At 59.2% G+C, this 13768-nt stretch overlaps 2 protein-coding genes across 4 annotated transcripts; both read left to right on the plus strand.

The window, feature by feature from the left end:
* The first annotated feature begins 801 nt into the window (after positions 1 to 801).
* Positions 802 to 6321, plus strand: FLAD1 (flavin adenine dinucleotide synthetase 1). 3 transcript variants are annotated; one of them, XM_072829770.1, is made up of 8 exons: positions 802 to 948; positions 1331 to 1556; positions 3062 to 3806; positions 4395 to 4542; positions 4959 to 5057; positions 5141 to 5330; positions 5948 to 6021; positions 6107 to 6321. In XM_072829770.1, exons 2-8 carry the CDS (start codon positions 1476 to 1478, stop codon positions 6240 to 6242), a joined length of 1473 nt encoding a protein of 490 aa, XP_072685871.1. In that variant the 5' UTR covers positions 802 to 948; positions 1331 to 1475; the 3' UTR covers positions 6243 to 6321. The 3 variants fall into 3 exon arrangements, with proteins under 3 accessions (XP_072685871.1, XP_072685872.1, XP_072685873.1); XM_072829771.1 differs by having other exon boundaries at positions 869 to 948; positions 1363 to 1556; XM_072829772.1 differs by lacking the exon at positions 802 to 948 and adding an exon at positions 957 to 1113 and having other exon boundaries at positions 1363 to 1556.
* A 78-nt stretch (positions 6322 to 6399) lies between these two features.
* On the plus strand, positions 6400 to 7501 carry LENEP (lens epithelial protein). Its single transcript, XM_072829780.1, has 2 exons — positions 6400 to 7047; positions 7129 to 7501. The coding sequence occupies exon 1, from the start codon at positions 6819 to 6821 to the stop codon at positions 7002 to 7004; it is 186 nt and encodes a 61-aa protein (XP_072685881.1). The 5' UTR covers positions 6400 to 6818; the 3' UTR covers positions 7005 to 7047; positions 7129 to 7501.
* Positions 7502 to 13768: the final 6267 nt, after the last annotated feature.

Below are 13768 nucleotides of genomic sequence, written 5' to 3' on the forward strand. Positions count from 1 at the left end.
ACTCTAGGGACCCAGATCAGCATCAGCATGGCACGAGAGCTTGTTAAATGCAGATCTCAGGCTCCCACCCCAACTGAATAGGGGAAATTTAATCAGCATATTAGGAAGGTCCCAGATAGGAACACCTGGCCTGCTCTGTCCGTGGAGCATGCAACTCTGGGTAGTGAATTCAAGCTGCACCTTGGGCACAGGGAGGACTTATATTTTTTATAAAAAGATCCCGGATGAAACATTAAAATTTAAGCAGTTTTAGACCAAAAGCAACTGAAATGAGAATAATCCAGGATGTGAGACTCCAAAGTGGACACACGGCACTGCCTAGTCACTGCCCTCACTTTACCTGTAAGACCAATAATCGGGCAAAGGTGGTGTTCAGACCACTTTGTGGAGCAAGGCAGGGGTCAGGTATGTAGGTTCATCGTTTTTATAGAGGGGTATGAGCGCTCCACACCCTAAAAGCTCACCTCCAAGTTCTCCTACCTTCCAAGGTGTTCCTTGCTGGTGTCTCCAACGTGCGCGCGCTACCGAAGCCCTGGGCAGCCCCACTGCCTAGAACTAGAGTGGGCGCCGCATAGCACTTGCGCGCGAGGATGTATTAACGGGATGGAGGCGAGCGTCACGCCTCCGCTCGCGGCTCCTAGCAGCGCCTCGCACCGCTGCCGCTGGCCCCGCCCCCCGCACCAGGCCCGCTGGTCCCGCCCCCGCAGTTCCGGGCGGGTGGTGACCACGTGCTTGTCGCCGATAGCAACCGGCGCTGCTCCCGCCCTTGGCTAAGGCGGGCGAGCGACAGCCAGCTGCACCAATGGGCCCTTGGAGGCCGTCTGAGCGACAGCCACGGTGACCAACCGCCGTGAGAAGGTGCGGGTCTGGGGTGGGACTCTGCGTGCGGATGTCGCTCGAGACGTGCGGGAGCAGAGGGCACGAGCCGGGGAAGGGCCCGAGAGGCAGGTGCGGACCTGGGAGAGCGCGGCGGGCTGCAGCGGGGCGGGGAGACGGGGCTCCGGCCAGAAGGGGTGCGGGCGCCTGAGGGAGGGGCGCCTGCGCTCCAGTCCCGGGCGGAGGGGGCGAGACGCTTAAAGGGACAGGTGCCCCGAAGAGAAGAGGTCTTTAAAGGTGCAGGTGGCCGCGCTCAGCTGTGGGTGCTCGGAGAACAGGACATTTTAAGGACACTGTAGCCGAGCTTAGAAGGCATGCGAAGAGGCCGGGGCTGGGGTTTGAGAACGCAATTCTTAGAGGCAGGGATAAAAGTCTTGTCAGGGGCCTGGCGAGGTCTTTCTCTGAGGAAGAGCGTGCCCTCATGCCCTCCCCGTGTCCCTTCTGGCTCCTCCAGGTTCCCTTGACCCCAGACCCCCCTGTTTTCAGGCTATGGCCCCCAGTGCCCTGTAGACCTGGCGCGACTCCCCTGCTTCCGACCCCTATTTGGGGCCCTGGGTGGCTACTGGAGGGCCGTGCAGAGGGGCAGAGAAGGCAGGACCATGGCATCTAGGGCCTTTGCACCTCCCCCAGGGCGCAGCGTGACGGCGGGCATCATCATTGTTGGAGATGAGATCCTCAAGGTGTGTCTGGGACGGAGAGGGGGGGTGGGCGCCGCCCGTCCTCTAGAGCCTGCTGCACCTTGCTGAGGGAGGCCGACCGGGGGCGCCCCCTTGCCCACCACGTCCCTGTAGTGGGTCCAACATGTTCTTCCAGTTACTCTGTTGAAAACTTGCAGCAAAGTTGCTACAATTTGCCAAGCATTTTCATAGCGGTAGGAGGGCTTTACAGGAACCAGCGGGAGTCCATCCCGTGAAGGAGGTGCAGTGCATGAGTAAGCAAAACAGGAGAGGACTAGATGGAGGAAATCCCTCGGAACAATGAGGGAAGTCTTAGGAGAGGTCATGGCATCAGGCTTGTAATAACTAATATTGACCCGTTTTTTGAGTGCTTACTGGGGCCTGGCAGTGTGCTTATTATATCAATACGCGGTCTTAACTAATCCTTAGAGCATTCCCATGAGATTTGATACTTTTATTATAAATCTCAGTTATTAGATGATGAGACTGAGAAGTTTGCCCAAGATTACAGAGCTCAGGAGTGGTAGAGCTGGGATTCCAAGCCCATTCTCTCTTCCTCCAGAGCAACCCTTACCTACGAAGCCCCCTGTAAAGAAGCAGAAGGAGATGGGGCCAGGGAAGAGCGTCAGATCTACACCCGTAGACAGGCAGCCTCAAATATTCTTCAGAGGAATTTGAACTTTAATCAGAATATGGTTGGAAACAACACATGGCTTTTGAGCCCAAGAGTGGTGCAATCACAGTAGCACATTAGAAAGGTTAGTCAGGAGGCCTGGGTCAGAGCACTGTGGCTGGCGGCTGGGAGCCTGGCCAGGGACTGTCACCACTGTCCAGATAAAAGGTGCCAAAGACCTGCGTGGTGGTAGTAAGGACAGAGAGCAGAAGTGGGGAGACATTTCAGTAGCGTTGACAACAGAAGTGCCCAACTGGCTATGGACAGTGTCTGGGGATGCCACTAACCAAAGTGACAACAGCCAGGAATATGGTAGAAATGCCTAGTAAGTGCGGGGAGCCAGGGGATTGAAACTGGCAGGACTGGTGAGGTAGTGGATGAGTCATCCACAATAGAATTGACCATGGAATCCATAAGCATATCTGAGGTCAAGGTTCAAATGCAAAGAAGGCCCAGGGTGGATCATGCTACCCCTGACTGTTCAGCTGGATTTTCTCACTCCTGTGCCCAGTCCAGGCTTTTTTTTTTTTTTTTTTTTTTAATTTTTATTTATTTATGATAGTCACACAGAGAGAGAGGGAGAGGCAGGCTCCATGCACCGGGAGCCCGATGTGGGATTCGATCCCGGGTCTCCAGGATCGCGCCCTGGGCCAAAGACAGGCACTAAACCACTGCACCACCCAGGGATCCCCCAGTCCAGGCTTTTTGGCAGCCCAAGACAGTACCCCCCAAAGAGCACAGTGCCCCAGCATTGGGAAAATGCAGCTGTGACCCTTTCCCCTTTGCCCTTCATCCCCACCGCATTGATATTCACTGTCACTATCTCATCTCTCAGGGACACACTCAGGACACCAACACCTACTTTTTGTGCCGGACACTGCGCTCCCTGGGGGTCCAGGTGTGCCGCGTCTCTGTTGTCCCTGATGAGGTCACCACGATTGCAGCCGAGATCACTTCTTTCTCCAGCCGCTTCACCCACGTCCTCACAGCAGGGGGCATCGGCCCCACTCATGACGATGTAACCTTTGAGGCTGTAGCACAGGCCTTCGGGGATGAGCTTAAGCCACACCCGGAGCTGGAAGCAGCCATCAAAGCCCTAGGAGGGAAGGGCTGGGAGAAGCTGTCTCTGGTGCCCTCCTCTGCCCGCCTGCATTACGGCACAGATCCTCAAACGGGCCAGCCCTTCAAATTCCCGCTGGTCTCCGTCCGAAACGTCTACCTCTTCCCAGGCATTCCCGAGCTGCTAAGGAGGGTGCTGGAGGGGCTGAAGGGGCTGTTCCAAAACACAGCTGTGCAGTTCCACCTGCGGGAGCTCTATGTGGCCGCTGATGAGGCCTCTATCGCCCCCATCCTGGCTGAGGCCCAGGCCCACTTTGGGCGCAAGCTTGGCCTGGGTTCCTACCCTGACTGGGGCAGCAACTACTATCAGGTGAAGCTGACGCTGGACTCGGAGGAGGAAGGGCCCCTGGAAGAATGCCTGGCCTACCTGACTGCCCATCTTCCCCCGGGGTCACTGGTCCCCTATGTGCCGGATGCTGTGCAGCAGGCCAGTGAGGCCGTATATAAACTGGCAGAGTCAGGTAGGGGCCTGGGTTAGGGGGGGCCTCCCTGGGCTTAGGAATGTGGGGGCTGCTGGAGGCTTCCTGAAAGTCCAGGAGCGGGTGGAAGATGGCTCCCATAAGTGTAGACTGAGTGCCGACTGTCACCAGCACCATGCTGGGTGTGAGGGTTGTACCCCAACAAGACAGTTGTATGCCATGCCCTTCAGAGGCCCAGCATAACGAGAGAGGTGGGCATCACACAGGTGCCTGGGCAGGAGATGGGGGTGCCATGGGGCCTCCACAGCAGGTAGAGCAGCCCTGATCTGAGCATCTACTAGATACAGTCTACTGGGCAAGTAACATACATGTGGGGTGGTCAGCCAGATTGGGTGAGAGCAAATAGTGTGGGGCTTGAGGAAGGGAACCAGGGCCCCCAGAGGGAAGACACTGGGGTGAAGAGTGAGCTGAACAGCCCAGGGGGGCACACTCCAAGGGGCGTGCAGGAGTCTGGACATTACACAACGCACACTGGAAGTCAAGAAAGACTAAGCAAGGGCAGCGTGGCCCCCACCGCCCTCCACCAGTCACGTGTATCTATGTGATGGCCTCTCGTGTGTCTGCTTGCAGAGTCTTCCCTGGGGAAGAAGGTGGCAGGTGCCCTGCAGACTATCGAGGGTGCCCTGGCTCAGTATGGCCTCACCCACCTCTGTGTGGGCTTCAATGGCGGCAAGGACTGCACCGCACTGCTGCACCTCCTCCATGCGGCCGTGCAGAGGTGAGCCTGCACCCCAGGCTGAGCCCTCACAGGTGCTCTGGTGGCCCCAGGCAGGCAGCGGAAGGGGGCCAGCAAATGGGGTTGGGAGGAAGCAGCCCTGGTGACCTCTCAGCTGTGGTCCCCCACCACATTTATCAAGCAGCTGCCATGGTGCAGCCCTGGATGTGTGGCTGTGAAGGGAGCTCATGGTCCTGTTGGGGAGGTGAGATTTACATACCTGAGATAGGCTGTGTACTCCAGGACCGAGGAGTGAGAGATCAAGATGGGCTTTACATAGGAAGTGGTTGTCATGGATGAGAAAGATAAGGGTCCTTCCGGGGACCAAGGAGAACAGTGCAAGCTTGAGCAAGCATCTCCCTGCCTTCCCCAAAAGCCTATGCATCCTTCCTCCACACCACACACCCCCCCCACCCCAGGAAATGCCCCGATGCTCAGGAACCCCTGCAGATCCTGTATATCCGCAGCATCTCCCCTTTCCCCGAGCTGGAGCAGTTCCTCCAGGATACCATCAAGAGGTACTAGGGGCCTGGGGGGGCGGGGGGCTCCAGGGGAGCTTGGCAGTGCCCACTTCTGACTCACAGCCCTCTTCGTTCCACAGGTATAATCTGCAGGTGTTGGAGGCTGAGGGCGACATGAAGCAGGCCCTGAGCGAACTGCAGGCGCGGCACCCCCAGCTGGAGGCTGTCCTGATGGGCACGCGCCGCACGGACCCCTACTCCTGCAGCCTCTGCCCCTTCAGCCCCACTGACCCCGGCTGGCCTGCCTTCATGCGTGTCAACCCGCTGCTGGTAACGGGGTAGAGGCTGTGGTGCCTCCAGCCCAGTCCCCTGATCCCTGTGGGTCATGCACCCTGGCTTCTGGGTGTGGGAGAAGTCGGAGCCGGGTGCTCAGATAAAGAACCCCAGCGTCCAGGGGAGGCTATGCTGCTTGGTGGGTCAGCCTTCTGACCAGGCCTTATTTAGCACTGATTTAAAGGCAGGCTTGTGCTTTGTTTTGCCAGCTCTGTGCTGTCCAGTGTGGGGGCCACTAGCCACTTACTATACTCAGACTGTCACTTACTAGAACAAAATAGGGAATTATTAAAAACCACTGAATGGTATACTTTAGAAGGAAGAATTCTGTGGCATGTGAATTAAATCTTCATTTTAAAAATTAAGTACAATGTGTGCTGCACCATACTGGCTTGCACAGACAGCCCATCCCTGCCCTGGCACACACACACCTGTAGGTTGGGGCTGGAAGGGCCAGGATGCAGGCTTGGTCTTGCATGTGGCATGGCTTATAGGAACAAACTGTGGCAGAGAATCAGGCTGAGAGGCAGAAGAGCCCTAGGAAGGACCCCTCCCCAGGTGGCAGGGGTTAAGTGTGGGAAGGGGGTATGGGTGATTACACTCTCACCTCCCAGGACTGGACCTATAGAGACATCTGGGACTTCCTGCGTCAGCTGTTTGTCCCGTACTGCATCCTATATGACCGAGGGTAAGAGTGCTGAGAGAGTGTGGGTGTGGGGGGGACGTGGGGTAGGGAGAGCCACCCACCACCTGCTTCCATTCTCCCGGTTCAGCTACACGTCCCTGGGGGGCCGAGAGAACACGGTGAGGAACCCAGCCCTGAAGTGCCTGAGCCCAGGGGGACAGCCCACCTACCGTCCTGCCTACCTACTTGAGAACGAAGAGGAGGAGCGGAACTCCCGCACATGACCTCGCACTCATCCGCTCCAGGAGCTGGGAGGGAGGCCTTCCTGGGGTGTAACCTGTCAATAAACCGTGCCTCTCCTGGGCTGATGCTGTGGCTGTGTCTTCCTGCTCTGGGGATGGGAGAAGTAGACATGGGCCAGGCTCTGCCTGTCAGGTCAGTGGGGCCAGGGGTGGGGGCGTGTGCAGAACAGACTGGAAAGGCACTCCCATTGGTGATTCTGAAGGCCAGCCCCCCAGCAGGAGCCTGCCGAGGACAGGAGAGGGCAGGAGCATGGAGTCCTGGCAGCCACTGGGGGAAGAGGCGGCAATGGCAGGGCCCCAATTTCCAGACCCAGGCTGGAGGAAGGGAAGTGAGCCTGGCGCGGGGGCTGGAAGATGGGGTGGCCAGTCCCTCCGCCTCCTCAGCCCAGCCTCCATCCCTGTCCAGGAAGGCTGACTCAGCCTATTCTGGGGCCCAGAACTTTCCCTGTGCTAGACCCCGGGGCCTTTGTCCCCACAGTCATGAGGTCTGGGGGGTGGGGATGCCATGGATAAAAGGCACTAGAGGCGGCTCCCGCATGCCTCAGAGCTGCTGGCCACATGCAGCCCCAGACACAGCCCCTGGCCCACGCCCTCCCTTTCTCCTTCAGACGAGCCCTGGGAGACACTGGTCTCCGGGTGCCTGTCATGAAGCTGGGCACGGGGTGGGAGGGCCTGCAGCAGACCCTGAAGGAACTTGCCTATATCATCCTCTGCTGCTGGTGTATCAAAGAGCTGCTGGATTGACAGGGGGACAACCTCCCTGAGGCTGGCAGCTGGCGGTGCTCAGGTAGGGGGGCAGGGCAAACAGGAGGCCTGGCTACCCCACTGTGTTGAAGCCTGCCCCTCAGCTTCCCCTTCTCTCTTCTAGCACCCAGCCTGGCCCCCAGCAGGACTCCCAGGACCAGCTGCTTGGCCAAGGATGGGCCACAGTTTCGAGTGACACATGCGTCCTGCTTCCAGTTTGTGCCGTCTGTCTGCCAGTCCTGCGTCCCTAGGCCTCTGCTCCCCGCACCCACCTCTGGTAGACCTCCGGGGCATGGGAGCTTGGCCTGCTGGCTATGACCCCAGGAAGACTGCTGCAGGACCTGGCCCGTCTCCAGGCCTGGCACAGGGAGCCCACCAGCCCAGATGGTTGATTTTTCCATCCTCTCAGTGCCAGGAATGGGCTTGTCCCCTGTCCCCTAATATCTGTGTTTGAGAATCAATGAAGTGTGTGTGTGTGTGTGTGTGTGTGTGTGTGTGTGTGTGTGTGTACACACATATAAAATAAATAGGCCTTGAGGCCTCAAGTCCTAAATGTCAGAAAAACTCAGTCCTGGAAGGGTCTGGAGCCAGAGTACAGACCAGGGAGGGAAGGAGGTTGTCCTGGATAGAGATAGAGCTGAGACTGAAAACCAGGTTTTCTGACTCACTGATACCTGGGTGGGGAAGGTGGAGGGTGGAAAGGCCTGGTGGGTACGGAGGGATCCAGCTTGGGTGGGGTCTATGAAGCCCTGTGCCTGGGGCTGGGAACCCAAATCCAAAACCTGGTCTGGCCTGCTGCCTGCCTCTGGAGATCTTGGGAAAAGACCTGGACCTGGGTGGCCTGGGGCTTAGCACAGAGCACAGGCACAAGCAGCCAGAATGCACAAAGGTGCTCCACTTCTCCCAGGCAGCCACCAACATGCTTCCCTGAAGGACACCCTGGGGGTAGGTACACACCAGCTGAGCAGACCTCATGGCCCACGCACACCCCCCACCCCAGCCTGAGCTCACATGCCCTGGGCCCGCTTGCGGCTGGCTGTTTCCCCCTCCTCTCCTGGGGCTTAGGCCTGGGGATGCTATACCAGGCACTCTCCCTACTCCCAGAGACCAGTTCCCCCCCAACTTCTGAGTTAACTCAGCTTTTCTGGGCATGTTTTGTCTCCTTTTGTAAAGATGACATACACCTCCTTTTGTAAAGACGAGTGAGGAGCTATGCTGGTGAGAAGTGAGTCTCCCACCCCCACACGCCCCCAGCTCTGCCCAGGAGTTAGCTTTGCCAGGCTCCTGGAGAACATTCCAGAGATAGTCTGCACACGTACTGCATCTCCATGCGTTCATTCATGTAACAAATGTCACTGAGCATCCGCTGCACACTGGTCTGGGCGCTCTGAACGCAGCAGGAGCACAATAGGCCCCTGTACTCACGGAGCTTATATTCTCGTGGGCAGATACAGAAAATAAAATAGAAACAAATAAAATAAGTGTAGAGATGTTATTAGGTGATAGGTGTATGGAAAAAAGGACAAGTTGACTGGGGTGGTATGGGCCAGATTGTGGGCCAGGTCCTTGAGGGCCTCTAAGCCAGGGGACATAGGGCCGAGCTCTATGCCAAGTGAAATGAAAACGCCACTGCAAGGTGTTCACACTGGCTACTGTGTTGAGAACAGACGTTAAGGAGCAAGGGTAGGACAGGAGAGCCCCATCAGGAGGCCAACATGTCAGGGGCTCAGAGCCGGTGTCTTAACTATAGTGGTGGAGAGAAGTGGCTGGCCTGAATGCATACACATTCTTTTTTTTTTTTTTTTTTTTTAAGCTTTTTTTTGCGGGGTGGGGGATGCCTGGGTGGCTCAACGATTAAAGCATCTGCCTTCATCTCAGGGCATGATCCTGGAGTCCTGGGATCAAGTCCCACATCAGGCTCGCTGCATGGAGCCTGCTTCTCCCTCTGCCTGTGTTTCTGCCTCTCTCTCTCTTTGTGTCTCTCATGAATAAATAAATAAAATCTTTAAAAAAAATTTTTTTTAAGTAATCTCTACACCCAGTGTGGGACTCAAACTCACAATCCCAAGATCAAGAGTCACACACTTGGGGCATCTAGGTGGCCCAATTAAGCATCCAACTCTTGATCTCAATCTCAGGTTCTGAGTTCAAGCTCTGCATTGGGCTCCATGCTGGGTGTGGAGCCTGCTTAAAAAGAGAGTGAGAGAGTCACACACTCCCCAAACTGAGCCAGCCAGGCACCCCCACCCATTGGTACTCTGTGAGTTGACAACACGCTCTCCACACAGCCCCATATCCCTCCCTCTGCATGGCCCATACAGGATTCCTATCAGTGCACGTGGAGCCTGCCCCCGTCCTTCTGGCAGTAGCACAGTACTCCACAGTGCTCCACTCTTCATTTATTTTATTTTTTATTTTTATTTTTATTTTTTTTATTTATGATAGGCACACAGTGAGAGAGAGAGAGGCAGAGACACAGGCAGAGGGAGAAGCAGGCTCCATGCACCGGGAGCCTGATGTGGGATTCGATCCCAGGTCTCCAGGATCGCGCCCTGGGCCAAAGGCAGGTGCCAAACCGCTGCGCCACCCAGGGATCCCTTCATTTATTTTAAAAAAGATTATTTGAGAGAGAGAGAGAGAGAGAGGATGCACGTAAGCGGGGGGGGGGGGGGGTAGGCAGAGTGAGAGAATCCCAAGTATCCCCAACACAGGCTCAACCTCACACCTCCAAGATCATGACTCAAGCCAAAACCAAAAACCTGACACTCAACCAACTGAGCCAGCCAGGTGTACCTCAAGGTGATTTTTCACCCCAGCAGCTTAGCCACCCTCCTTAGGCCCCCACAAAATCAAGTCAGTGCTCTTTCCTGGTCCCTTGAGCCCACCTAACCCCCAGAGCACAGCAGTGGGAAGGGGTAAAGTCCTCAATGCAACCAGAGCAGTTAGCAGTGGAGGAGGCACATAATTCACCTTCCCACATGAATATGGAGCTCCTACCTCCCCCTGGTAGCCCGAACCCTGCTTGGTGAGCCCCACCCTGATTCCAGCTCTGGCCTTCTGCCTCTTTTTCCTTTCTAGCCCCCACACCCACCATCTGGGATGGCACCTGCAGGTGGATCCTGGAGTCTGAGGGTCCTGAGTCCAAGGGCCTTTGCCAGGGGTGGGGACGTCCAGGAAAGAGCACCCGGGCAGTGGTGGATGGAAAGGGGCGGGGCCTGGGACGTTGAAAGAGGGCAAAGGGGAGTGACATGAGGTGGCCCACATACAGGGTCAACTTTCAAGAGAGTCCTGAAGGTGGAGAGGCTGAGGAGAGGGTGGGAGAATAACGAAAAGCTTGTGCACCCTCTGAGAGCCCTCCTCACTCCACAACACACTTGCAGACTTACGCAGGCCCACTCTGCAAGGCGGCAGGGCGAGGGCAGTCAGTCATTGCCACCTTGAAAATGGGCCCAGAGAGGTGAGAAGCGACCCGTCCAAGGTCATGCCCAGGGCACACTGCAATGGGGTGGTCAGGCGGTGAACCTAGATTTCCTCATCTCAAGTCCAGGGTTTCTCTCCACTGGCTAGCCTTCCTCTTCTGAACCGGTGCCTGGGAGATGGGGCCAGGAAGGCCATGCATGAAGAAGACCAGTGCCATGATCTGCACCCACCTGGTGACCCCCACTTCCACTTCACTTCCACACAGCTCCTGTACTTGCTTTCCCCGGCTCCTGTGGGCGTCCACACAAGCCAGGAGATGGTTTCCTGCTCTACACCTGCCCACTCCTCTCCAAGGGAAAAAGAGCGAGGGTAAGCTCAGGTCTGGAGTGTCCAAACCACTCTCAGGAGCTCAGGGCAGGGCGTGGGCGGCAGAAGAGGGGAGCGGTAGGGAAGATCTTACCCCGGGCGCCCGGGCGCCCTCTAGTGGCCACATGGAGGTAGGGAAAGGGCGGGATAAAACCGGGCCTGAGCCTCCGCGAAGCTGAAAAGGACCCCTAAACGCGACAGCCCTGGGAGGAGCGGCCTGACAGCCAGGATTCCCAGCGGATTCCGGCGGACATGGTGTGCCAAAGGCAAGTGGAGGACAGGGGTCCTGGCCACAGGGTCTGTGAGCCGCGCGCACTAAACTAGCTATTTTACTAACGATCTTGGTAGGGGCCCGCGTTTTCCCTGCAACGCCCCGAAGCCGAGGGATGGAGGGGTGCGGCGTGGTTTCACCCACGCGGGAGCGCAGACCCCCAAGGGCACCAGCGCTTCCTGGCGTTCCTATTTGCATCTCGTTTGCATAGCAGTTATTTCCCCCTTCGAAGGGCAGAAGTCCCCAAGCCCTTTCTCGGTTACTCCCAGCTAAGACTTTGTACAGCCTGCCCTGCGCGTCCTTCCGGCCCCTCCCGGCCGGAGCCGCCGCCCCCCGACCCTCGCGTCCTCCACCAGCCCCGGCTTCTCCGCCCGGCTCGCGGGGCCGCGGCACCTGCGCCGCCTGCTGGCCGCCCCTCCGAGGCCGAGGGCGCAGGGGTTCTGTTTCGCCTGTTCCGGGACGTGGAGTTTTGGAAATTGTTCCCCGAGCTTCCTGAGGCTAAATTTATCTCCCCCGGCCCTGAGGGGCGCAGAGATCCCGGAGACGATTAGCGCTGAGGCGCAGCCGGCTCCCGCCCAGAGGCCCGGAATAGGCGCTGGGTTATAAATAGTGCGCCCGCAGGTGTGGGGGGGAGTCGGCGGGAGGGGCAACCCTGGCAGCCACGGCCCCTTCAGGTGGGTTGGGCGGTCGCGGTGGGGGCGCCGGGGGGCGGCGACCGGGGGGGTGCTGCGGTCTGAGCGCCCCCAGCGGTTTCCTGGGCGGCGGGTTTTTCGAGGGAAGCGGAGGCAGCCGGGGCAGCGGGGGGAGCGGGGAAGAGGTGGGCGCCCAGGGCAAGCTGACGCTCGGCTTCTAGTTCAGCAACCCCCGCCCATCTTCCAACACAGGCCCCCAGACCCACTCACTCAGGACCCTGCCCAGACAGCCCAGCCCTTCTTCCGCCAGAAGCGCGCTCTGCAAACACCTAACTGTCCTGCAGCTGTCCCTGAGCGCACGTGGCCAGTCCGACACCTGGCTGTCACCGGAGCCGTCGCCCCCGGCCCCCAGGTACACAGCCCTCGCGAGGAGGGATGAACTCCCAGCCCGGGCTGGCATCCTTCGCACCGTCAAGCACGTCTCACTTTCCGGGATTTACCCATCTCCTGTGACGTTCCCCTCAAAATTAAGGGCTGGCTGGTCGCCTGAGATTTAGGTCTGCATGTGCGAATCTGGGATGCCCGCCCCCTCCCCGGGAGGCCCCTGTAGGCCCCACACCTGCCCTGCAGACCTCGGTGCCAGTCCCGGCCTGGTGGCAGGGCGGGCGTGGCAACAGGCCCCCTGGGGCCCCGCTGGGGGCGGGGTGAGGGGGTGGGGAATGCTCCTGGAAGGGGGCGCAGCCCCCAGTCGGGCTTTCTGGGCTGCTGCAGTCTCAGTGGCTCTAACCAGGAGCCAGGAGCTAGAGGGAAGGCGGGAATTTCGAGTCGGGGATCCCCCCTCCGACTTCTGCGCCTGCAAGGAAGCTGTATGGACGAGAAGAGAAACGTGGGTGCTGGCGGGAGCGGGGGCAGGCTGTCGCGGAGGAACAGACAGGAGGTTCTAGGTCCCACCGCTGGCAGGTCCAGCCCGGGTCCAGCAAGACTCCGGAGACGACCCTAGGCGAGGGTGGACGGGGCGGCCAGAGGCCCGGGGCGCCCCTCGTTTCTCCGTACCTAGGGTCTGGTGCCAAGGCGTCCGCCCTTGGGCTGCCTCTGGACACCCAGGCTCTGCCCTGCCAGAGCCACCTTCCCGCCCTCCTTTGCCTGGGCCTTGCCCCCTTCTCCGAGCAGCAGCCCCCTCTCCGTGGCACTGCCGTCTATCCCCCAGCACGACTCTTCCCTAGGCCAGCGCGATCCCGACGGCAGGAGAGGGAGGGAGAAACCCTGGCCTGGACCCCGCCGCTCCCGGCGCTCAGCGACTAGACAGTCCGGCGGGGCCGAGAAGAAAACCCGGAGCAGTGACCGGCCGCAGGGCCCAAGGGGAGCAGGGACGATAGAAAAACCTGGAGCGGACTTCGCGAGCGGGAGCGCCCCAGGCCTGCTGCTACCCCCTCCTTCCTACAGCCCCCCTAATTCTCCAGTGAGATAATGTCTGAGGTGGGGGGCTGTTTGGCTTGGCCCGGGCCCTCAGGAGCGCCTCACACTTTCCGCCCCTGGCTGGGGCGCAGGGTAGCGGCCCCGAGGCTGAGTCACGGCGGGAGAGGGAGGGAGGACCCGGGACTCCGCCCCTCCCCCTGCGCGGGGATCCCGGGTCAGCCCGGGTGAGGGCCAGGGCCCCCTGGCGCCGCCCATTGTGGTCCAACAGGTTGAGCTGGTGTCGCGCGGAGCCACCTGCTGGAAAGGGAGGGAGGCCCCCCGCGGAGGGGGCTGGGGAAGCGGGAGCCAGTCGGCCCCGGTTCGGCCCCGGTTCGGCCCGGCCGGCTGCGGGGAACGGAACCTGGCTCGCGGTAGCAGGATTTGACTCCGTTTTACACCAGTGGGAGGGGCCGTCCGGGTACAGAGCGCGGCGGGCGCCGCTGGACGAGTCCACTGCTGGACGCGTTCCCCCAGGCTGCCTTCTTCACCGGCGGGGGCGTCGAGGACGTACCCCGCCCCCCACACACATCTGGAAACGCCCAGGCTCCCCTGGCCACCGGGGTCTCCGAATGAATCCCGGTCCAGAGGTCCCTTCTTCGCGGAGACTCAGTTTCTCCACT

The sequence above is a fragment of the Canis lupus genome, chromosome 6 (assembly GCF_048164855.1).
Source record: "Canis lupus baileyi chromosome 6, mCanLup2.hap1, whole genome shotgun sequence".
NCBI lineage: Eukaryota > Metazoa > Chordata > Mammalia > Carnivora > Canidae > Canis > Canis lupus.

What these genes read in the sequence shown, in the direction of transcription:
- FLAD1 (XM_072829770.1), top strand. Translation starts at nt 1,476, where the DNA reads ATGGCATCTAGGGCCTTTGCACCTCCCCCAGGGCGCAGCGTGACGGCG. An exon ending in ATATAAACTGGCAGAGTCAG is followed by an intron (nt 3,807 to 4,394) that starts GTAGGGGCCTGG and finishes GTCTGCTTGCAG; the next exon opens with AGTCTTCCCTGGGGAAGAAG. An exon ending in TGCGTGTCAACCCGCTGCTG is followed by an intron (nt 5,331 to 5,947) that starts GTAACGGGGTAG and finishes CTCACCTCCCAG; the next exon opens with GACTGGACCTATAGAGACAT.
- LENEP (XM_072829780.1), top strand. Translation starts at nt 6,819, where the DNA reads ATGCAGCCCCAGACACAGCCCCTGGCCCACGCCCTCCCTTTCTCCTTC.